The sequence below is a fragment of the Sitophilus oryzae genome, unplaced genomic scaffold, assembly GCF_002938485.1.
Source record: "Sitophilus oryzae breed Bouriz unplaced genomic scaffold, Soryzae_2.0 scaffold_1002_pilon_pilon, whole genome shotgun sequence".
NCBI lineage: Eukaryota > Metazoa > Arthropoda > Insecta > Coleoptera > Curculionidae > Sitophilus > Sitophilus oryzae.
In genome coordinates, this window is record NW_022145619.1 from 966,740 (window position 1) to 990,665 (window position 23,926).

The window sequence follows — 23,926 nt, forward strand, 5'->3', positions numbered from 1 at the left end:
ATATATACCAATAAATATAAAATAAGAGTGCCCGGTGGCGTAGAGGTACAGGCTCTCGTCTACCAATCTCAAGGTAGTGGGTTCGATTCCCACACTCGGCATTGCATCAGCCGACTATTTTTATTAAAATAAAAATAATGTGGGTACCTAGGTCGACTCAGCCTTAAATGAGTACTTGGGTTCACAATCCTGAGGTAATAATAGGCGGTTGAAGCGTAGTGCTAGCCACATTACCTTCCTTGTATAACGAACGGCTCTAGTATGGCAAGCTGTACCTTGCTACTCCCAAGGCGTTAAACGCTATATACGGGAGCTATTATTATTATATATACCAATACCATATTGTACAATATGAACGAAAAAAAAACGCCGTCAGTGAAGTCTATGCAATGAAGATCGCTGTCATTTTATATGTGAATTTACCTGGCGTATGTCATCGGTCGTCATTTCCAAGCCAGCTCGTCGCCGTTTTTTTTTCATACGGTATTAGAGATACAATAAAAATGTTTTTTGTACATCACCAAAAGAATTTTTATGCATAGAAGTCGTGTATGAAATTTCATAAAGACATGACATCTACATATAATAACATCAAAGTTATTATGAAAAAAGTGTTTTTCTTTTTGAAAATTTTACCACCCTGTATATCTCAAAAGTTAAGCTGTTTAGGACGTACTTTTATGATTTTTTTTCTTAGAATAGGTCCAAGAATCCCCCTCTTAAATATTAGCATATCATTATGGAGCATCCTGTATACGTACCTTGGTATATCTTCCCATATAGAAACTAACTGTTGAATGTGTTACATAGGCTTCAAACCTCTCAACTTTCAATTAAATCTGTATTTAATAATTATTTGTATGAATTATAAATAAATATTAAAATTTATTAGAATTAATCCAGTTTGTTTACATAAAAAATGTAAGTAAATGTACATTAAATAAAAGTAAATAAAATAGAAACAAGATTTATTTGAATCATATCTAATAAAAAAAAAGCTCAAACAACTAAAGATGGCATTTTCTGCATGACAGTAAAGAGTCCCGTTCCAGTGTTGCACGGCTTTCCCAGCATTAGACAGCTCGATGGTGTGGCAAGGGCATCGTTTTCGCCTAAAAAACAAATATTACTATACTGTATGATCGAAAAAAAAGAACGGCGTTAAAGAAACTGAGAAAGGGTGGCGCCTCTTATACTCCTCGCAGGCTCAAAGAACAACAGTTTGTATTGAAATGAAATTTTATGAGCATAATATGTAGGTTAGTTTAAAGCATTATTTAAAATATACAGACTTCTACAGGGTGTCCCCAAAAAAAGTTACTCATCAAAGTTATGTTTAAAAATGTCTATATTATATATGTGGCGGATTCATCTTTCCAAAAAATTCTATATGGGTATTTTGCCACTGCAAGAAAATCTACAAAATAAAATAGTTATTTTTTGTAAACACTTCTGGCGTTAATCCAAACGGAAACTACTTGTCAGAAGTTAGGTTTACACTTTGAATAAGAAGACTAAGGAAGGAGCATATCAAAAATCTTAGGTACACCGCGATGGGCCTCAAATATGGCCGACTTAAATTCCGGTTTATCAGTGTCGTTCTAATTTTATTTAAAAAATGTAAAACTATGATGTAGGGTAGACGTGGGGTAGACTCAATAATTTGTTGTTTTATTTTACGTTGTGAATAAATGTTAGTAGTTATTAAAATTGTTATAAAAATATATAATTCTAATAAAAATAGATAAGTTATAATAAGTATTTATTAACACAAACATCCGATACGCTACTGAAGCAGGTAAGTCAAATTAACGTATCTAAATTCTTTGACATCTAATCTTTGACAAGTAATAAATAAAAGCTAAAATGCAAGAAAAATATATAATTTAGTTAATTTAAGTGAATTTCATAAATGATCGGTTTACTACACGTATGTATATTATATAGTCACTTACTAGCGAAAAGTTGTTCCATTATTTCACTCAATTTTTGCCGAGATCTACCGCACGCTACACAACCAACTATTTTAGAGTCTTTTTCGATAAATCGCGATAGTGTCACTGTTAATTTAAGTTCTGCCACAATTTCCATCTAGATTTACTACCTTTATACAGCTATCAGTAGTAGAATAAATAATAAATAACATAAAATAAGCTCTGTAAAGACTGACAAATCCACAAAATTTCAAATCAAATTCAAATGTGTCAAATGAATCGTCAAACAGAACTGTCAATAATCCCCACCCTAGAGAGCTTTTATGGTGGCTTTTCCGCCCACCATGCATGAATACATGGATAGCATTATGCTCCTTCCTTAGTCTTCTTATTCAAAGGGTTTACAGATATACAAATTTGCCTAACGAACAAAAAAATGCTTAACGTTTCAGAAAGTTTATCTCTTTCCGTCGTCGGAATCAAAAAAAAAAAATACAAAGAATAAAGAAAAAAACTATTTAAATATTTAAATTCAATTATTCGAGAACACTTTTTTTTTAAACAGATACGTCTACAAAAACCGTTGACGTTCTGTTAAAATGACATTATATCAAGTTGAACTTCAAAATTATCAATTACTATCTGATAACAATTACTTAACAAGTTAAAACCAAAAAGCCCCAAACTTTCTGGATGATTTTTTTAAATTTTTACGTATATGTTATGTTTATTAGTTATTTATGTTATGTTCTTTAAAATCAAAGAAGCGATTGCCATACATTAATAACATCTACAGATACATGAGCAATACATTTATTTTTATTAATATTGAAATTTAACTTGATTTTGTAGACGTATCAATCGTTTTGTAGACGTATCTGTTTTAAAAAAAACTAAAGTGTTCTCGAATAGTTGAATTTTTTTTCTTTATTCTTTGCATTTTTTTGCTTCAGACGACGGAAAGAGATAAACTTTCCGAAACGTAAAGCATTTTTTGTTTGTTAGGCAAATTTGTGTATCTGTAAACCTAACTTCTGACAAGTAGTTTCCGTTTGGATTAACGCAGAAGTGTTTACAAAAAATAACTATTTTATTTTGTAGATTTTCTTGCAATGGTGAAATACCCATTAGGATTTTTTGGAAAAAAGTTATGTTTTTTGTAACTTCTTTATATTTTAATCGATCTTCGGTTTAAAAAAAAATAAGGGCAAGCTTCATCAGAGAAGCTTGTGAATGAAATGTAAAAATTTTGACATATTTTAACATTTTCTAAAAATATTGTTTTTAAATTGCAATAAAATCTACTTAAATTGGAATCTATCCGATATAGCCTAATATGTAGTTAAAATATCCATTGTACTTTAAATCAAATTAAAACTTGGCCCGAAAAGTTATACAGGGTGAGACAAAATTAATATTGAACACTGGTCACTTTTAAAGGCAAGTTACTATTTTATTTTAAACGGAACACCCAGTATATTACTCCGATATTCAATGGAGAATTCATGTCTCTTCAAAATACTATTAAGGTTGCCTACCCCTCAAACAAATATTTTCCTAGATTTTTCATTTTTATGATTTAGTGTCAGTACATCATAAAATGAAAAAATTCTAGAACATTTTTTGTCTAGGGGTTAAGCAACCTCAATGAATGAATTAATGTGGAGATAATTATGGAGACATGAATTCTCCATTGAATATCGAAATAATACGCTGATTGTTCCGTTTAAAATAAAAGAGTAACTGGCTTTTAAAAGTGACCAATATTCAACAGTAATTTTGTCTCATCCAGTATAAGTTTAAGATTTAATTTGGTTTAATGTACAATGGATCTTTTAACTGCATTCAAAATGTTACATATGTCAAAAACCTTACATTTTAGTCATATGCTTCTCTAATAAAACTCATATTTATTTTTTTCCTTATAATCCGAAAATCAATGAATATAGGTATAGGGTGTTCCGGTGTTCCATAAAAGTACAAATACCTTTCATGGCAGCATTTTTTAAAAATCCCAGTGACGCTTCAAAGGACATCTGTTGCAAAGGAGATGAACCATTTTCCATGCCTTTTCTGCTTAATGGCTCGAATATGCCGTTAGACGTCATATAATCCGCAATTAGTGACAGATGACGTGGATCCACCTTAATACCATATACGTTGAACACATCCTTTACTTCTCTGACGATGATTTTTAAGGCAGCCTCGATACCGTAAGTTTGTGCCATTTTATGGATATCATTGCAGTATAATCTAAAAAGGGTCGAAAAAAATATTTTTTACTTTTTACGTGTTTTTTTGAGTTTAAAAATAATAAAAATTGAACAAAGCCAGTGACGTGCATTAAGGGGACGCCACTGATAATAATAATGTTAATTAATTAGACCCCAATGACGTTATTGTTATTAGAGATAGCACTGACAAATTTGGCTATAGAAAGTTGGCTACAGGACATTTTAGATAATAACAAAAAAAATTAACATCCTGAAACTGTCATAAACATATCAGCGAGTTACATTGTCTTCTTTCTTTGTTGCACACGCAATGCTTCTACTCTATCTACTCTTGTCGAGGACCTATCGTCCACGCGCCAAATTTAAAGTTTAATTTGTAAAATGCATATATTTTCTACAAACCAAACACTTTTTAGTCATTTTTACGAGTATTTAAAAATTCCAACCAAAAAAAATAGAAATCTAATTGCGCAAACTTAAAATTAACTAACAAAATACAAGAAGCAGAAATTTGTTTATATAAACCCTACCAAGCCTTCAGCTCCATCTACGGTAACGTGGATGAAGCAGGCATTAAAATTAACTTCTCACTGAACACACTTGCATCCTTGGCTATATAAAAGCGAGTGATTAAAGAGTAATTAATGCAATTTTTAAAATAAAAAACGCAAAAAACAAGCGTCGTTACACAATGGAAATAAGATCATGACCTTGGTATATTCTTTGATCATGACCACAAATTATGACATATGATTATGACAATATGATGACAATGAAAAGTTGGTTTCCATAACAATGTATAATTTGTACTTTCTAGACCATATAAAAAAATTGTGATTATTTTGGAAATATGTACGTTTTAATACGCATGGCAACTTTTAATACGCATGGCGCAAAGTATGGTCTTCGAAAAAGACAAACCAACTGAACGTTTCATAAGCGCAATAAAGAAGGTTTGAAAATGGCATGCCGTGATGTTGGAGACATCGTTTTTAATGCTAATCGTGTGGCGTTTATGTATCCACGTAAGTATATTATGATCTATGCTTCGACAATATATGACGTGACGTTGAATGATGGCTGAACATTCTGTACATCGACTGTGAATAACCCTGTATATTTAGTATACCTGTTTAAATCCAACAAATCGGGATATTTGAACATTTCAACAATGTTTATCCCATCTGTGCGCAGCAATAACTCTTCATTCTTTACGTCCAATATTGCTCTTTTAATATTGGCAGTTTCCCATATCACGCTTTTGTTGGCTACTTCCGTTAAGATTGAGGTTAAGTCCAGCTTCTTATAGCTCATTGGCAAGCTAAACGTTAGTTCACAGAAATGCTGTGCTTTATCCTCCTTGTAGGAATTAGCGAAAGAATAACTTTCCAATACAGATTGAATATTTTTTTCTTCAGCACCTTCCTCCAAGTTATTATTTTCCATCAAGTTCTCCTTTTCATCATCTGCAATTAAAATATTCATATAGCAAAAAATCAATACAAATTGGCGTGGACATCATCAAAATACCATAAACGGCGTCAAACACGGCTTGGAAATGATAATCGATGATAATTTTGACTAGGTCAAGTGTAGTGTTGTTAATTTTGGACAAGTTTTATGTCAATTTTCAGTAAATGACGTCTAGAGATTGACCTCGCTAAAATTATCATCGATTGTTATTCCCCAACGCCGGTTTTTTTCGATCATACGGTATTACCTTCTACACAAAATCAGAAATAAGTTAATAAAAACAATGAAAACTAATAAACTTACGAAGCTAGAAGAAAATCAGACAACATAACTGCCAAGAGAGCTCAAAAGAACTTTTATAAAAAAACTAACAACAGAAAGTACTACAATATGCTACCCAGAGAAAATAATCACAATTATAAAAACTTAAAAAGAAAATTCAAAAAAATGAATATAGAGGGTGTTCTATTTCTAAACCATAAGTGCCAGAAAAGCAAAAAATTTTTATAAAATACTTTGAAACATTCAGATTTGTATCTAATTTAAATCCTAAAATATTTTAGTAGACTAATCGCGAACAACTCTGTATAATATTAATAAAAATATAACATATTACAATTGTGATTATCTTGGGTATAGGTTTCTTAATTAAAAACTAAATGATTTCTGGGTGTTTTTAAATCATTTATTTGCCGACGCGACGTTTCGATTTTTCATGTAAATCTTTCTCAAGGCATCTCAGATGTTGTTTCGGCCGTTGAATTGTGCAAACAACGTCTGAGATGCCTTGAGAAAGATTTACATGAAGAATCGAAACGTCGGCAAATAAATTATTAAAAACATCCAGAAATCATTTAGTTTTTAATAAAGAAACCTATACCCAAGACAATCACAATTGAAATATTGAATAAAGGTTTAAGAAAAAGAAAGATATCTATAAAAATATAACCTATAACCACCTTCATGAAGAACACATCGTTCGTTGACCATCTTCACGGGCAGCCAAGCAGCGCTAAAAGCACTCGGTTCCACGGAGGTCAATTCTAGATTAGCGTGGGATTGTTTGCGTGCTTTAAATACAAGGTTCATCAATGCCATTCATAGGCCCAGAACCCTTGTGCGGCGTTGCAAAGGCAGTCACGAGAATGGCCACGGAACGATGAGTGGCCAACAAAACTCTAAAAACTCACCAGTGCAGGGACAGGTGAAAAAGTTCATAGAACATTCGCCAAAATTCACGGCAGATCTAATAAGCAAAGACAGTGAAAGCTGTAGCGAGTCTACTAACAAGGCATTAAAGGACGAAGCAATTCTTTCGGTTCTGTCAATGTGAAGAAGAAACGATAGAACACATTTTAACCTGGCAAATGTGCGATTCTCGGTAATAGGCAATGATTGACAAAGAGCTACATGGAGGGCTCAGTCTCCAAGTTACTAGACTTTGTGAAAAGAATAGGACTGGAGAATGTATCCTAATGATCAGAAGAGGACCACAATAGATCTAGAAAGGTCGGAGTGGATCAGATCGATAGCCATCTCAAAGAATTTAATCTAATCTAATTACCTTCGTATATGCGCTCTTCCTCATTTTCAGGCTCTTGGTCTTCCTGTTGATCTTCGTGTTTTTTCGTTAATTTTGCGTCCTCCGTATCTTCAACCTTTAATAATACATTATCGTTACAGAATTAAATGTTACAAATAGTTTAAATATATACGCACTTCTTCGTCTGAACTATTTTCTTCGTTCGATGCTTTCGTTTTCCCACTAACTTCTTTATCGTTTTCTTCCGTATCGCTATTATCCATTGAATTCTTGTTTTGTCCACGACTAGCATTTTTCTCTATGCTAACTCTTAAAACAATAATTTGTTTTATTTTATTTTCATCTCGTATCCATAAAATATTTAATCCAGACCAACAAAAAATAATGTATAAGACAGTACAGTATCAAGTCAACTTCATATAGAATTGTTATTCATTTATTGCCTTAAGGCACCTACGGACGCTCAGTATTTTCGCACAGGCGACTTGTGCTAACTTGATTTATTCGCGTGTGTGTGCGATAGGCAATAGTACAGGTTAAATTGAGTAGACAGGCCTGCACAGTCAGCCTGTGCTAAAGAAATAATCGTCTGTGGGGGCTCTTAGTTAAAATCTCACTTCAAAATTAATCAGTTCACTTATAAATTAACTAGGTGATTCCCGCAACATGCCAAGATGCATAAAAATGCATCTCAATGCATAGAAGACGTGTATCGAATTTCATAAAGATATCTACAATACCCTCGAAGTTATTAAAAAAAAGTTTTTTTTCTAGATAATTTTATCATCCCCTGTATCTCAAAATTTAAACGGTTGGGACATACAATCATATAACGTTTTTTTTTCTTAGAATAGGTCCAAGCATCACTTCCCTAAATATTAGCATGCTATTAAGGGGATCACCCGATATAATAAATTATTAACTTACAGATTGGACTTGATTTTGGATATTTTTGCTATGGCCAAAAACATTTCCTTGAAAAAGGTTTTTCTCATGTGACGCAGAATTGATTTGATTGATATAGAATAATTCTGTTTGTAGCATTCGTCCGGCAGAATAAAGCATTTTATCGTGTATTTGTGCTGCCTGAAAAAGAAAAAAATCACTTTAAATATCGCTACATGCTATAGTCTATCCAACGAGAGGACCCATATTAGTGACAGTTGTGTCTGTCATTTTAATTGGCAGGCAAATTGATTTTTCTGACATTTTTTGTCGAATTCTTTTCTGACTCGCTGAACGGACTATATGTCATCTAAGATAAGGGGTGTGCCGATATTTCGTGCACGTAGAAATGTCGATATGTATACGTGTTACGAGAAGTTCTATGACCACGGAATATTGGGACACCCTGTATACCTTAAAGGCAGCAATTCCAGCTTGTTGGTAACGTCAATCTTTTCAAGAACGTCAGAGACAACAACTTTTGTCAAGCGTTTTGTGAGACTTAACGCTCGGCTTTTTATATTGGGTACATCTTTTTTGAAGGGCACTTCCATAGAGGGCGTTTTTATATTCTTAGACGCCATCATCAATATTTCTCTGAGTCTGGGAATACCCAGAGTTACGTTCATGTCACCTCTGCCAGCGAAATGGAAAGTATTCAAAGTCATCTGAGTCGATGGTTCACCGATAGACTGAAATGAAAATTTATTTAAATAAAATTTGTACAGGGTGTCCAAGTTTCATGTGTTTTACAGGTTGGTTTTTCGTTGCTGAACAGAGGTATAAAGATGCGATTTTTACATCACTGTGCTACTTTTTGTGCAAGTAAAGATGCTATACACAAATTTGTTCTAGACTTTTTAGTTCATGAAATACAGAGCGAATTTGAAAATGTTGCATTTTTGAGACACCCTTCGTATCTCGGTTATCTTATAACTTATCGACAAGATGACTGAATATCATAGAGTTTTCCATGTAGAATCCAGTGGCGTAATTAGATTTTCGCTGAGAGCTCTTTCTCTTCTCTTTTGAAATATGACCCAAACTTATGTTTTTTAAATGGAATCCCTGTATATTATTTTTTTATTTCACATGCCTTCTTATGAGCTTTCTAAAAGTATACTATACTTTATAATTACTTTCATAAACAAGATAAAAAAATGCATTATTTAACTTCATAACATAAATCAAACTAATTTAAAAGAGTATTATTATTTTATTTAATTTAACCAGCTAATTTTGCTTTCCATCGTGTTTTCGATAAGCTATATCAATAATGAAACTTTTTCAAATTCGCCCTGTATTTTAGGAACTAAGAGGGCTAGGACAAATCTGTGTCTAGCAGCTTTAGTTTCATAAAAAGTTGACAGACTAATGTGAAAAGCGCATCTTTGTATCTCTACTCATAAACGAGAAACCCCAAAACATACGAAAACAAGACATCCGTTACAGTGCTTTCATTTTGTTTTGTCCGACTTTTAACTGACTATACAGGGTGTCCCAGAAATAAGTGCAAATATTTTGAGGGGTGGTAGATCTCGATAAAAGAAACATATTTTCTCTTTATTGTTTTTCAAATAAGTCCAAAATAACGGAGTTATTTTGCTTTGAAAATTTTCAAAAAAAAAAATATTTTTTGCTAAAATTTTGAGAACTACTCTATCTTTTCTGGATTTTCTTTCTTGTAAATTTAATCTAATACCTATGTTGCCATATTATCAAGAAATTATGTTTTTTAACTAAAACCTAAAAAAATTTCAAAAAATTTCGAATTTTCAAAATTTTTTTTCGCGAAAAATACCTCATAGGCGTGTTTCTGGGGTTAAACTATACTACCAGTTAAAATATTTGCACTTATTTCTGGGACACCATGTATAATTTTTGTGACACCCTGTATGATGATAATTTTATAATCAATTTACCTGAGCTGCTAACAGTCCAACTGGTTCACCAGGAACGCATATACTCTGCATCGCTTTCAATTTAAACATGTCTTCAAATTCTCTTTTAATGCTTTTCCTCTTTGCTTCACTAAACGAAGACATTAAGCTCTCTAAACGTTCATTAAGCGAACCGAAATAATGATCCGATTGTAGTACCTGTTAAAAAGTTGTAATAGAAACAAATGCAAAATTTTTAAACCAATCAAAATATTTGATGAAAATCCTTAAAAAACTTACTGAATTTACGGGATCCGGAAATCTTGTGATCATTTTTTCTAAAGACATCTTTGCATCTTCTTCCATGTTTCTCCAATATTTTATTATTTTGTTCTTTGATATTTTTTTACTTGTTGATGTTCCATCGACTTTTTTACAGAAATAAAGAAACGGAGTTTTCCTGTGGTTCTTCGACGGTTCCTCGTTGTTTTCTAGCCATTTTTTAATTTTATTCTGATGCTCAGCTATCAACTTAAAAAATAATTCAATCATATTTACACACCAGACAACCAAAAAAAAAAATATATATATATATATATATATATATATATATATATATATATATATATATATATATATATATATATATATATAAGGTATAATGTCAGAGGGTAATACCTCGTCAAAAAAATACGAAAAAATGTTCCTATAAAAATGGGTCCGAAAAAGTGTAGTTTTAAAGATACAGGATATTAAAACATTTAAAAAAACTATTTTTGAAGTTGGATACGACGTTTCGTTTACATCTTCATCAGGATGGGACTAAGGATTTGATATTGAAGAAAAATGTGGGTCGATTTCGGCATAATTGTGGACGGGCTACAGGATGACGCCCTCGACGTTTCGAACCACTATGCCACTAACTGACGAAATCATTAGGATTTTTCTTAATTATGGGTCGATTGTCAAATATGCGCACATAGTGCACACATAATTTTTTTTTTAAAGTTTAGCATTCTCTATCTTTAAAATTACGCTTAATTTTCGGACCCGTGTTTATAGGAACTTTTTTCCATATTTTTTTATGAGGAACCACCGTGGATTTTTTGGTCACCCTGTATAAGTTTCACCATACCTCTAGATCTTTATCCAGCTTAATTTTTTCCAGTAAATCTTTCTGAACGATCGATCTGATATTATTGTGTAAAAAACTAAGATGTTTCTTAGTTAAAAATTGAACTTTAAAGATATCCATTCCGTCTTCGCCATATAAAAACTGAACCACTCTCTGATCACTGTTTCGAACCTACATATATCAAAGAAAAAATAGATATAATTTACCCATAAACATAATAATTAGTAACTATATAGATTGTCCCCTATATATTGTAACTATATAGATTGTATATAGATTGCAATTACTGTCCTCCATTCACGCAGTTGTGCAGCTCTGAACTGTTCAAGAACGCGATACTCTCACTCCATTCAATTGAGTCATAAAGTTCAGAACTGTTCCGCGCCATATGGAGGCACCAGGCTATCGCGCACAGCTCCTTTCAGAACCGTTCTGAGTAGCCCAGAGCGTAAAGCTCTGGAGCTTGAAATTCGCGAATGGAGGACAGCAAATGTGTTGCAGGTATAGGGGATAATGTGTTGCATATTATGTCCACTAAATTTACACACACCTTGTATACTTACCGTTAGATCGTACCCTACGCAGAGACCTTCAAGATGCTTAATAAGACACCTAGAAATAAATCAATTAATTAGAAAACTACTAATAATTTGTCAAAGATTTTTATTAAAGGTATTTTATGAAAAATTTGACAGTGTAATATGTGTGACTTTATAAAATATTGTATATCACAATGTCAACCTTTTCTTAAAATATTCTTTATAAAAGATCTTTGACAAAGAAGTTTTATAGTGTAATAGAGGCCTAAGAGTTAACGTAAAAAGTCTATGATGAGGGTGAGCTCATTTAACAAGCAACGCTTTAAAAAAATTACTTTTTATTCACAAAATATTATTGATACCTTTGAAAAAAAAACGATAGAACCAGTTCGTGAGCAGCGAACAAGCGTTACATTACAGCGCTCGGCTCAAATCTATCTCTGCCTTAGAGTCCATTTAACTTAATTTAAAATTCCGTTACAATACGGAAATGGATTGAAGTTTTGTGATTACAGTGATATATAATTTATATGGTTTTGTAACAAATTGCTCGCTATTTTATAGCAAATGCTGAAATGTATGTTTGGAATTTTGGGTGTGGCTTAACACGACAGGATCGGGCTAAGCCTTAGGCAGATTTCTGAAATGTAATATATATTTCCTTCGGCTACACACCCGCTTTACCCGACCCCTGAGAGCGACCCGAACAGTTCAGCGTAATAGACTCTTAAATTTCTTGATATGTTCCTTCCTTAATCTTTTTATTCAAAGATTCATACCTTTGTAAATATCCACTACGACTAGTTTTTACTGCCGTATCGATCAATCCTTCTCTGCCGGCCATGCAATGGAAGAAAAACTCTTGCGGTTGAATGCCCGTCATAAATCTACCGTCTATAAAACCTCCGGCTCTCGGCGCAAATTCGAAAAGTGGAAAGCTTGGTAGAGATTTTCCTAAAACGTCCATATTAGATTATATACATGGTGTAAAAAAATACTGTAAATAAATTTGGAAACTTTTTATTTCTTTTATTAACCATATTTTTTTCTGGAAAATCTTATCTATTATAATTTTTTCTAAAAAAAATATAATAAAACAGTTCCTGTTGAACGTTCAGCACAAAAACATTTTCAAGTTTATTATTTCAGTCTATTAACTATCTATATAGTCAATATGGTTAATTTTTGTTAATGACGACATATATTGATTATTTCGATTCCAAAACAAATTCAGACCATTACGCGTAGCGATTTTTACTAAGAGACCTTTTTTACGTTAAAAACGGCGGAAATGTATATTTTTTCATTCAGTTGTTTTATACAGGTACAGTCGAAAAGTTATTACTCTTCAAAACATGTAGGTGGCGCTCACTGCAAGTAGTACTATATAATTACTTACATACCGTGCTGGCAACTCTTACTTTTGGGTCGCATTTACATGTGTGGAAGTAAATCGCATAGGTATCTTATTAAGTCGGAGTGAGAGAAATGCGACAGTGTGCTGTTGCGGCGTTGCCACATTTCTCCGGTACGCTTTTCCCTATTAAGTAAAGTAAAATCACGATCGCAAACCGCTTATTTTTGAAAGTTTTTTTTTGAAAAGATAACTAAATAAAATCATTACATATGATTCTGAACATCTGAAATGGAATTTTAAGGGGTGTCCATATGTTTATAACGAAAAAACGTCAGTAATCACGATAATTTAAAAACTCAAGTTTTTAACACACAACACGCGATAACTCAAGAACTACTTTAGATATTGAAACTTTTTTATTTTGAAGTTCGGATCTTTTACAAGATATAGATATTTAAATAAGACAACTTAGATAGGCTTGTTTTTTTTTACCATTCAAAAAATTTAAAAAACCCATCCATTTACTTTTAGTGCGTTGCGATTTTCAGCAATCGTGTAACTTTTTTATTTATAAAGATTTTCACATACTATCTGCGAAGAAAATATAGCAGAAATATTAAGAAAGCTTTTGAAAAAAAAATTACAATCAATTATTTCTAATGAATTTGGAGATATCGATTTTTGAATTCAGAGTTCTAATAGCGCGACCACTGTCGAACACCAACTCAATTCCACTTATTTTTACCAAAAGTGCAAGTGTTTCTAACTTGCACTTAAAAATTTACAAGCTATAGGAAAAATTACAAAGACTCGTTACCTAATAAATAAACAAATAGAGTATCACGAGACGTAATTATCATGCAGCTGAACGCATGATGTACACTCTTCCCTAGAATTTTAAGTACTGATTGGGTATTGGGTCGACCTCGAATCTGCTATATCTCCTTCCACATCTCTTAGCAATGTGCACAGTTTCTCGGTTTATTTCATACGTTTGGCAACGCTTTTACTATTCTCTCTTTGTTCAGTACATTATAAACGCATTGTTCTTACATACGGAAATGTCGACCCAAAACTAAACTTTGCCAGCTTTTAGTATGCACGAAACTAGGTATATATGATCAAGGAAACAATATAAATAGAAAATATAAAAAATGCTGGGTGTTGATATTAAAACATACCTGATATCATAACTGGAGGTCTTTTACCCTCCAACTCAATTTGTCCCAATAAACACGATATCTGCATAGTATTGACAGTTGAACCTTTAGCCCCCGACTGTACCATCAATTGCAAACTATTATCGGGGAATTTCTGTATTAATCCAGTGGGCAGGCAACAATTATTGATAGAATTGGTATAGGAATCGAGCGAAGTCTTGTATGAACGATCTATAATCTAAGACAAATACAAATAAAATTAAAAATTCTCACTCTAATTTTGATAATACAGATCTGGTCATCCTAAATCCGTTGTCTGGATTTTTTAACGTGCAAGATAATGATGGAGATCCTAATGAAACTTCAGAAGTGCTAAAAAGAGATAGAGAGTGGTCCAATACAATTCTTCTCTGCGGTATGCCTGTTTTCCGTTAAAATATTTAAGGTAATTTAAAATGGCTATAAAAATGAGAATATGAGCCCCCACAGCTTTAATACAATTTTTATTTTTAGCTTCATAATCTTAAATCACGTCTACTGCACGTAGGAACCGACAACACTGCATTTCTTTGTATCTCTCTGTCTCTATTATTCGTTTATAACATTTTAACTTAACTATTTTATCTTTGTCTAACACTCATTAACATACAGACCACAGTTTTAGAAAAACTAGAGGCTGATTACAACAGTACTATAAGCGATACCAATTAAACTTTTAGTTACGTAATCGAGGGCCCCATTTTTAAATTTATTGTTGGAAACCACCATGCACATATTCGGCGCCGGCGCCGGGCTGAGTAACAGGAATTTAAATTTCCCACTGGCGATTCAGGTGACCGCTCTGCTGTAAAAAATCAAGTTGTCACATTTATTTACTTATTACCTGACATTGTCATTCGTTTTGACACTTTAGTTTTGTATTACAAGTTTTTGGTTTAAATGAATTGTGTTGTAAAACCTTGCATAGTCGAACATTGTTCTTTTTAGAACCTCTTTTAGTGCGAAGTGTACAAGATAGCTTAATAGCCGTTGTAAAAAATTCATCGCAACCTTATTAGAATATTTTGAAAGGGAAAGCGGTAGCAATAGCCCTTTATGTCGTATAAGTGCTGTTAAGAAGGTAAGTTTTGTTGATGTAAATAATAATTGTTTGTATATTTATAATTAATTTATTTTTGTTTCCTATAATATTTTTATTAAAAGAAAATATGTAAAAGTGGACAACGTTGTGCCGGTCAAGCTTAATTACTTGACTAAAAGTTTAATTGGCATCAACTATACCTGTCTGAATTTGGAGTCCAACGAGTACCGTTCTTCCAGTCGTTCTACAATTTCCGTCATGCTACTATCTTCGGGAATATTCAGGGCTTCAGTGATTATGTTTTTTCCGTTTTTTCTCAAGCCTTTGATGCATTTTTTTCGTGCCTTATCCGCTTGTGTTACGGTAAGAATATCCTGAACGCCCAGTGTAAACCCTCCTTGTTGAAGGAAACTAAAATTTATTGCTTATTTCTTCAATAGTGTACAGGATAATTCATGAGGAAATGTCAATATTTCAGATATGTATGTGCTTCATGCATTTCAGTTGATTTTAAAAATTCCGACCGCAGCGCTCGACACGGCAGAAATCAGAAGTTTTCGCTCTGTATTTCACGCAGTTCCGATTTTGATCGCATTGAAATAATATTAAAATCGTGGCTTTGTCATAATATTTCAGTATTTTAGTTTTTAATAGTGCAGTTATTAAAATTATAAAACACTCAGGTAGGAGGTTTGTGTGATGTAATGCTGTTTCTGGTAGTAAAAATTAAGTGAAAAAGAACCCGAGGCAAAAAATGGTATAATAAAAGAACTAGCATAAATAATTAAGTAATTATTATAATTTTTTTTCTCTAAATTTTGGAAAATTTTTTCAGATTTGGCATCGCTGCTTTCGAGAGCGGCCGATAATATCCCATTAGAAACAATATAAAGAAACCAAACTGCCTTCGCTTAAATCATATGGAGCACCTTTATGGTGAATTTTATATGGGAATTGTGCGATAACGCAGCAGTCGAAAATTTTTTTAGTATATGTTAGTTAATCTCGAGAATAAAAATAAGATGAAAAATGTGTATTGCTGAATTTGTTGGATTATTAATGAGCTATAATGTAATGTTGTAAATAAGAATAAGAATGCACCAAGCCTATAAATGTTTAACCTAAAGTGCTTCGTTTCGGAGATACAGGGTGTAGCAGTTTTATTTTTATTTCGAATTTTTCCAGATATTTTCTAAACTACCGTCGATATTTGAACGAAAATTGGTGTCTAGAGCACCCTGTAGAGAGGCACCTACAATACCTACTTCGTGAACAATTTTGCCAAGGCACTTAGAAATCTTATAGCATATCTTCCGCCATACAATTCATAGATACAATGCACCAAGCCATACGGTGTGGCACCATAATGAGTCTTATCCAATATACCATTTAATAATTCTCCATTTCTTATAATAACTTCAGCTTCGGTCATATCATTTTCGTTTCTAAGAAAAAATAATATAAGATCAAAAAGTACCATACATAATACATACAATCGAAAAAAAAATGGCCTCAGAGATGGCTTAAACAATCTTACCGAAAATTTGTACCGCCTGCTTTCCACTTTCGTTCCTTAGATTGTCGCCAAGCTTTAGCAGGAATTTTTGAAGAAGCCAATAAATTAATAGGAGCGTACTCTTTCGGTATAATATTGATGAGTACCGTGGACAAAATCTGTTTTCCAGACCATAGAACAGAGGGTTTCAAAATGGACGGGTTCAATAACTTAATTTCGTCGGTTTTGTGATCGAGTGCTTGAAATACCAGTTGTTGGTAATCCGATCTATAAGACAAATTATTAGTGTAACTAAAAGAATTTAAAACTTCCATTGTCTTTATTTAACTTAACTTACACAACGTTTCGGTCAGATGTGTATCAATTGCAAACTCTATAGTCAGTCCTACAAGAGGATACGACATGACAGTGACAGTTGCGTCCGTCATTTTAATGCACACGTAAATTGTCTTTTCTCACTTTTTTTGAATGTAGTCTGTCGAAATCTTTCCTGATTCGTTGGACAGACTATAATTCCCAAAACTAATTGCGAAACACCAAATTTTCACGATTTTGAACTGATTCTTACTACGTATTCTTATTACGAAAATTACATTCCCATTTTCACGTTTCGACTCTCGACCATCATCAACTTTAGTTTTGTTAGTGAGAGAGAGACAGAGCATCTTCTTCAGGTTGATGCACATCTAACCAAAACATTGCTTAAATAAATAATAAATAAAGACAATAAAAGTCCCAAATTCATTTAGTATCAATACTGAATCATCAAAGTAACATATATCGAAAAAAAAACGGCTTCAAAGATGGCTGGGGAATGACAATCGTTGACAATTATGGCGAGGTTAAGCCATAGATAAATGCAACAAGTTTAGATTGGAAAGCCCGTAAAAATTTTAGGTCGCGAAATTATTTTGGGTCGCGACCATTATACGCGATCTGGCGCTGCTATAGCGGTTGCTAAGAACAACGGCAAACAAAAACAGAAATAATTTTCTCTTGTCAAAGTCAGAATCTTCAAAAATCATAATAATATTTCAAAATCCAAACCACTCTCATTAAAGAAATTCCGAACAGTATTTATAGCGTCCATTTTCAAAGTAATAATTTCTATCTTGTGAGTTTAATTCAAGTTTTATTTACTCCAACCGGTGATAATTGTGAAAAAGTGGCATTAAAAACTTAAAAAGCTGTGCTGTGAACTGTGAACTGCAAAAACCATCGTGGATCGTGGCATAACGTCGGTTTCCAATGTTTCATAGGTATTTCATACATGCGTCCTTATATAAAATAAAGTTTCTTGTATGCAATACACTGTCTTTTATTTATAAAATTAAACAAAAATAATAATAAATTTGAATAAACAATATTTGGCGACATAATTCCGGAAAAAGCCGAACCGCTCCGAAAGTTTCAAAAGTTTTGGGTCGCGACCGTTGCAAGAATAGCGCCAAATAGTGTTTACATTGTCCTTATGGGCACTTTCCAATCTAAACTTGTTTCATTTATCTATGGGTTAAGCCCTAGACGTCATTTACTTAGCCCATACTCTTCATTTTTTAAGTTTCAGAAAAAAATTATTTTGCGGAAATTGTGCCTGGATAAGTTCTATCCTTTTTTAATCTTTCTAAAAGCAGTGTTAATTTTTGATAAGTTTTATGTCAATTTTTAGTAAATGACGTCTCACTAAAAGTATCATCGATTGTCATTTGCCAGCCGTCTTTGACGCCGTTTTTTTTCTTCGGTCATACAGTATTATTATTACAGGCTATAATATGGGTGAGACAAAATTATTACTCACTTTGAAAAAAATCTGCCTCTCAAGGATAATCTGACACCTGCGATTATATGATCTTGTATCAATCCGCTCAATGGCGTGCCATCTTTTGGTACCAAGTACTGCTGCGAAACCTATCAGAAGGTAAACAATAATGTCACAAATTTACTTTAAAAATTTCAAATCAATCGAGATTAATATACAGGGTGTCCAATATTCCGTGGACATAGAACTGCTACGTATTTTTTGAATCAAAATAAGTTCATTGGACACAATTTACCTCTATACAAAAGTGCTTCGTTTGTACGCTAGAGGGCATCAAACTTTAAAAAAATAAACACATTTTTTCAGATATTTTAAAAACCGTTATTCCGATTGGAATGAGATTTCGGGTGTCTATGTTTTGCTAAGTGCTCTAATATTTGACTTTCACAAAAATCAAGAAAAAGTATGGGAAGGGTCAAAACATGGGTCAAAACTACCCCCCACCCCACAGTGGTTCGCCGGCCATAGATACCGTATGATCGAAAAAAAACGGCGTCCAGTTGGCTTGGAAATGACGATCGATGACATTTCCCATATAATTTTACATATAAAATGACAGCGATTTTCATTTCATAGCCATCGTTGACGCCGTTTTTATTCGATCATACGGTACCTATGTCAAAAATCGCCACATCGGTAAATATCAGTTTCTATCCAAAATTTGAACAAATTTAGCTTTGAAAAGATCCGCCAGTTGTATTTACTAGCCAAAACATTCTGATTCGTTATTTTAAATTCAGTGGCGTGTATTTTTTTATGTAATTAGGTACCTAATGATTAAAGTAATAAAAATTGCTTTCTAAAAATGGGAATCTGTAAATAATATTTTTATTTATCACGATTATAACATAAAAATGTATAAACTTAACTTAGAAAAACGAAACGGGAGGTACACTTAGTTATAATAAACAACATTAATAACAAGCAAAACTAATCTGTACCAAAACTATAGGGATTATTAATATATTAATTATAATTTAATAATTCAATAATTAACATTAAGTGTAGGTTTCTCTAAATTTTTCAAAATCCAAATTCTCTTTTTATTTCATAATTTATTGACCTATTGACCTCTTGATACATTCCACAACCTTTGAAATTTTGTTTGGCTCTGAGTGAAGAAGCCATTTTTCAAACACAAATTGTTTCTTAAACACTGCATAAAATCGAGAACTTAAATAAAAAAAAAATCCAATGAACAGTATCTGCTAGAATGATTGACAAAGTATTTTTCGGTGCCGGAAGACCACGGAATTAGTTAAATGCTTGGTAAGCCACTCAAATCATGTTTCAAAACACTTTGATTTAAAATCATCCTTTTGCAAGAAGTTTTTAAAATTGCAATTTCTCAAAAAGTTGGACAAAGTAGGACATAATTCTAATAACGATTAAAAGTGGAAACCGTAATCTTTGTATTCCTGTAATTCATGAAAAGGACTGAGAAGGATTTCCTATTTAAAACTTTACAGCTTCTCATTTTTCAAAAAAAAACGACGAAATGAACAGTTTGTTTTTTTTACCGTTTTTAGAGCATGTATTAAGTCGAACCCTGATTAAAATATAAAAAATATGAACTAATTTACCTATTTTTCGAGTCTCCATACCTAAAAACTATAACGCTAAAAGAAGATTCTGTGAGAAATACACAAACTTGTCACCAAATCAATTCGGAACACAATTATGGCATTAAAATAAACAAATCATTTATTTTGTTATTTTTCTCAGCCTTCTAGATAATCATGTTTGGTAATCTATAACGTTTGTGAGACAGTTTCGAATGTCAAAATAAACATAAAATGAAATATAGCAAAAAATATTAGATTTGCGTTTTTTAATTTTTGTCATAGGACCGACCCACAGTGCACCCCTACATAAATTTTAGTATAAATATTTGCCAACTACGGAAAGAGTGCCGTACTTTTTCTTAATTTTTGTGAAAGCCTAATGTTAAAACACTTAGCAAAACATAGACAGCCAAAACCTCTTTCAAATCGGAATATCGGTTCTTAAAACATCTGAAGAAATGTGTATATTTTAAGTTTGATGGCCCTCTAGCGGCCAAATGAAGTACTTTTGTATAGAGGTAAATTGAAGGGGTCGCTGCAATAACCAGACAGCTCAACTTTTTTACGAAAATGAGATTTTTAAAGAATTGACCTTTAAAAAATAGTCCAATCGTTCCCTGCAACAATCAGATAAGTCCATTTTTTTTAACAGTACATAAATGACAACGTTATTTGGAGCTAACTTGCTTTTAGTTTGCAGCAAAAACCAGGGTAGATCCTGGGAGCTAATTGCAGTAAGCAAAATTGGTTAAAATGGAGCTGCCTGGTTATTGCAGCCACCTCTTCAATTGTGTCCAATGAACTTATTTTGGTTCCAAAAATACGTAGTAGTTCTATGTCCACGAAATATTGGGTATTTGTACCTGTATAAGTTAGCATTATAGTCGTAAATTATAAAAAAAAGATTATGCTTACTTCAGTTAAATTATAACCTTCGCTCCTTGCAATTTCATCTTGAGGAAAATGCGCGTTCATCTCGTCTCCGTCAAAGTCAGCATTATAACTCTATAATTATTAAGAAAAAACATTTTACCATAGTTCTTCATAAAGTGTATAAGATAATATCAGAGAGACTATATTAGAAACTTACTTTACAATTCGCGTAATGCAAACGCAACGTTTTCTCTCCCCTTAATATCCTGGCTCTGTGGCCCATGATGGATGGTTTGTGCAAAGTGGGTTGCCGGTTTAGTAGTAAGATGTCGCCGTTTTGCAAATGCCTGTGCACTATTTTAACCCCTTGAAATCCGGGCCTGCGTTCGTCGTGAGGTGTAAGTAGTATTTTCAATAAACCCTCTTGTTGTATCTTGTTTTCCGGATCAATTTTTTTGATATTTCCGTTTTCCATCTCCACTAGAACCGCCCCTGGATACTTGTTGGGCCCGTTTTTGACTAACTAAAAATAAAATGTTTATTATTATTTATTTATTAATAAATTCGCTCGATTTTTACTCGCCTCACGCAGATGGTCAACGTTCCAGGGTGTTACGGGAACGGGATATGACAGTTTTTTGGCAAAAACTTCGGGGATTCCCACTTCGTCTACGTCTAGGTTGGGATCGGGGGTTATAACGGACCTTGACGCGAAGTTGACACGTTTACCCATCATGTGCTGTCGAATTATACCTTGCTTCTTTTCTATGATCTCTTTAAGTCCAATCCCATCTTTTCCTCTACTTGTATCTTTTGACAGTAAATCGTTTACGTCATTCTGTAAGTCTTCCCAGCAATTGGTTAATTTTTCAAGGTCTGTGTCTCCTTTGGCCGCATTATAATACTGTTCTGCGGCCTTAGAACTGCTTAAAAAGTCCGAATTCCCTAAAACATTTCACAAACAAATAAATACACATTGTCATGTCACAACATCACAATCATCTTTAGTTTCATAAAAAAGTAGCCATAGTGATGTAAAAACCGCATCTTTGTATTTGTACTCATAAACAAGGAACCCCATAAAATACACGAAAATAGGACACCCTGTACATACACTACAGCAGATTTCGTAAGCAAAGAAAAAATACAAATAAGAATAAACTAGAGAAAAATTTCGACTTACCTTCCCTTTTTATAATATTAATCAGTTGATTTATTATTAAAGTGTTGGTAATAATATTTTTATATACTGTGCTTTGTGGATTATCCAGTACTCTTCCATTTAAATAATTTAGAGGCCTCACATTCACAGGTGGTACCGGTATTAATTCAAGATAGAATACATCAGTGGGAAATTCAGTATCAGTATTATTTAAAACATTGACAATAATTGTTATTAAATCTTTCTCATTTTTCCAAATTTCACGTAATATTTTTTTTGATACAACTGGATTTATATATTGCGATTCTATTGGTTTTATATCCGTGTTATCACCCTCCCTGAAGAATATAAAATAAAAATCACTCATAGAGAGAAATGAACAAAAATTTGTGTGCACATCATCAAAGATGTTGAAACAATTACCAAATTCAATTTCTAATAGGTTGACTTTGTGGTATTTATTGAAAATACATATCTTTTGGTGTGTTTCAGCTGACGTGCTCAATATCAGATTACGGACTGTGAGTAGAATCTAACAAATCGTGAAAACTAATGTTACTCAATTAGAACTTTACATTTTTCAGCTTTCAGTCAGAACACTTGCTAAAAACTTCATTTAATTCGAACATATTTGTGCAATAATCATAGGCAAAGTAATAAGAAAGATATAAAAGAAATATTTGTGGGTAGATGTATTTTGTCTAGAATTGAAGTGAAAAATTGATGATAGTCACAGTAAAAAAGTAGCCGTGGCAGTATTCCAATATATTCATTAAAAAATATTTTAATGGTGTGCACAGTAACTTAGTGTTTCTCCTATAAGTCTATTTATTGTACTTACCTATCTAACTTTCGAGACATCAAAAGAATTTTATTTTTAAGCACTTGCACCTTCTTAATAGCATTCTTACAAAAAATACAAAACTTTGTGGGTTTTGATTCCTCTAAAATATACTGAGTAACAACCGAAAGTTCATCTTCATTATCTTTGTTGATTCCTTCAACCATTTTATCAACTTTTACCCTACTTTCCTTCGATAATTGAAATCTGTAGCATGATAAGCAAGAGCATTTCAAAATGGTTGCAATTACCTATGTGAAAATAGTTTATAGATACATTTTTTCTGTAATATAAATAAACGTACCTTATGGAATACTGGATTGACGCAAGGCACCCCCAAATCAATGTACCCAAAATGTCCAGGACATAAAAATGCGTTTTTACCACAAGTACCGCAAGGTTCATGCTTGTCGGCGCTCGGACCTAGTCTTGTATCGTATATACCCCCAATTATAGGGTGTCCGAGTGTATCCAAGGTTAAAGGTGTAACAATTGGAAATATACCAATTTTTTCCACATCCTTTCTAGTTAGGACTGAAAACTTTAAACCTGTAGCAAGGACATGTTTAGATTTAATAGCACTTTTATTCATGATTAAAGTAAAACACAGCCTGTATATTCTAAATATTCAAAAAAAACAAAATAAAACTAATTACTCTACTACAAAACACTTTTAAATGCACCGTTAATACATTTATTTTAGAAAATCAAAGATTCACAGCGTATTTTTCTATATCTTCAGATATCTTAAAATTTTTAGGTTAGTTTAGCCATAGATAGGCTTTAGGCTTGGTTATTTAGATTCATTCTATGGGCGCCACACACACACACATCAGCATCAGAGATATAGAGGTAGGGAGAATAAAGTT

General features: G+C 32.7%; 1 protein-coding gene across 1 annotated transcript; it reads right to left on the reverse strand.

The window, feature by feature from the left end:
* Positions 1-952: 952 nt before the first annotated feature.
* On the reverse strand, positions 953-23,813 carry LOC115888637 (DNA-directed RNA polymerase I subunit RPA1). The gene is made up of 23 exons (XM_030908446.1): positions 23,362-23,813; positions 23,058-23,308; positions 22,238-22,554; positions 21,638-21,999; positions 21,272-21,577; positions 21,097-21,186; positions 18,596-18,705; positions 16,819-17,064; positions 16,547-16,726; positions 15,482-15,692; positions 14,222-14,438; positions 12,463-12,637; positions 11,708-11,756; positions 11,145-11,315; positions 10,310-10,540; positions 10,052-10,228; positions 8,544-8,821; positions 8,112-8,270; positions 7,361-7,493; positions 7,206-7,299; positions 5,298-5,634; positions 3,922-4,187; positions 953-1,112 (listed from the first exon to the last, which is right to left on the reverse strand). Exons 1-23 carry the CDS (start codon positions 23,647-23,649, stop codon positions 1,000-1,002), a joined length of 4,761 nt encoding a protein of 1,586 aa, XP_030764306.1. The 5' UTR covers positions 23,650-23,813; the 3' UTR covers positions 953-999.
* Positions 23,814-23,926: the final 113 nt, after the last annotated feature.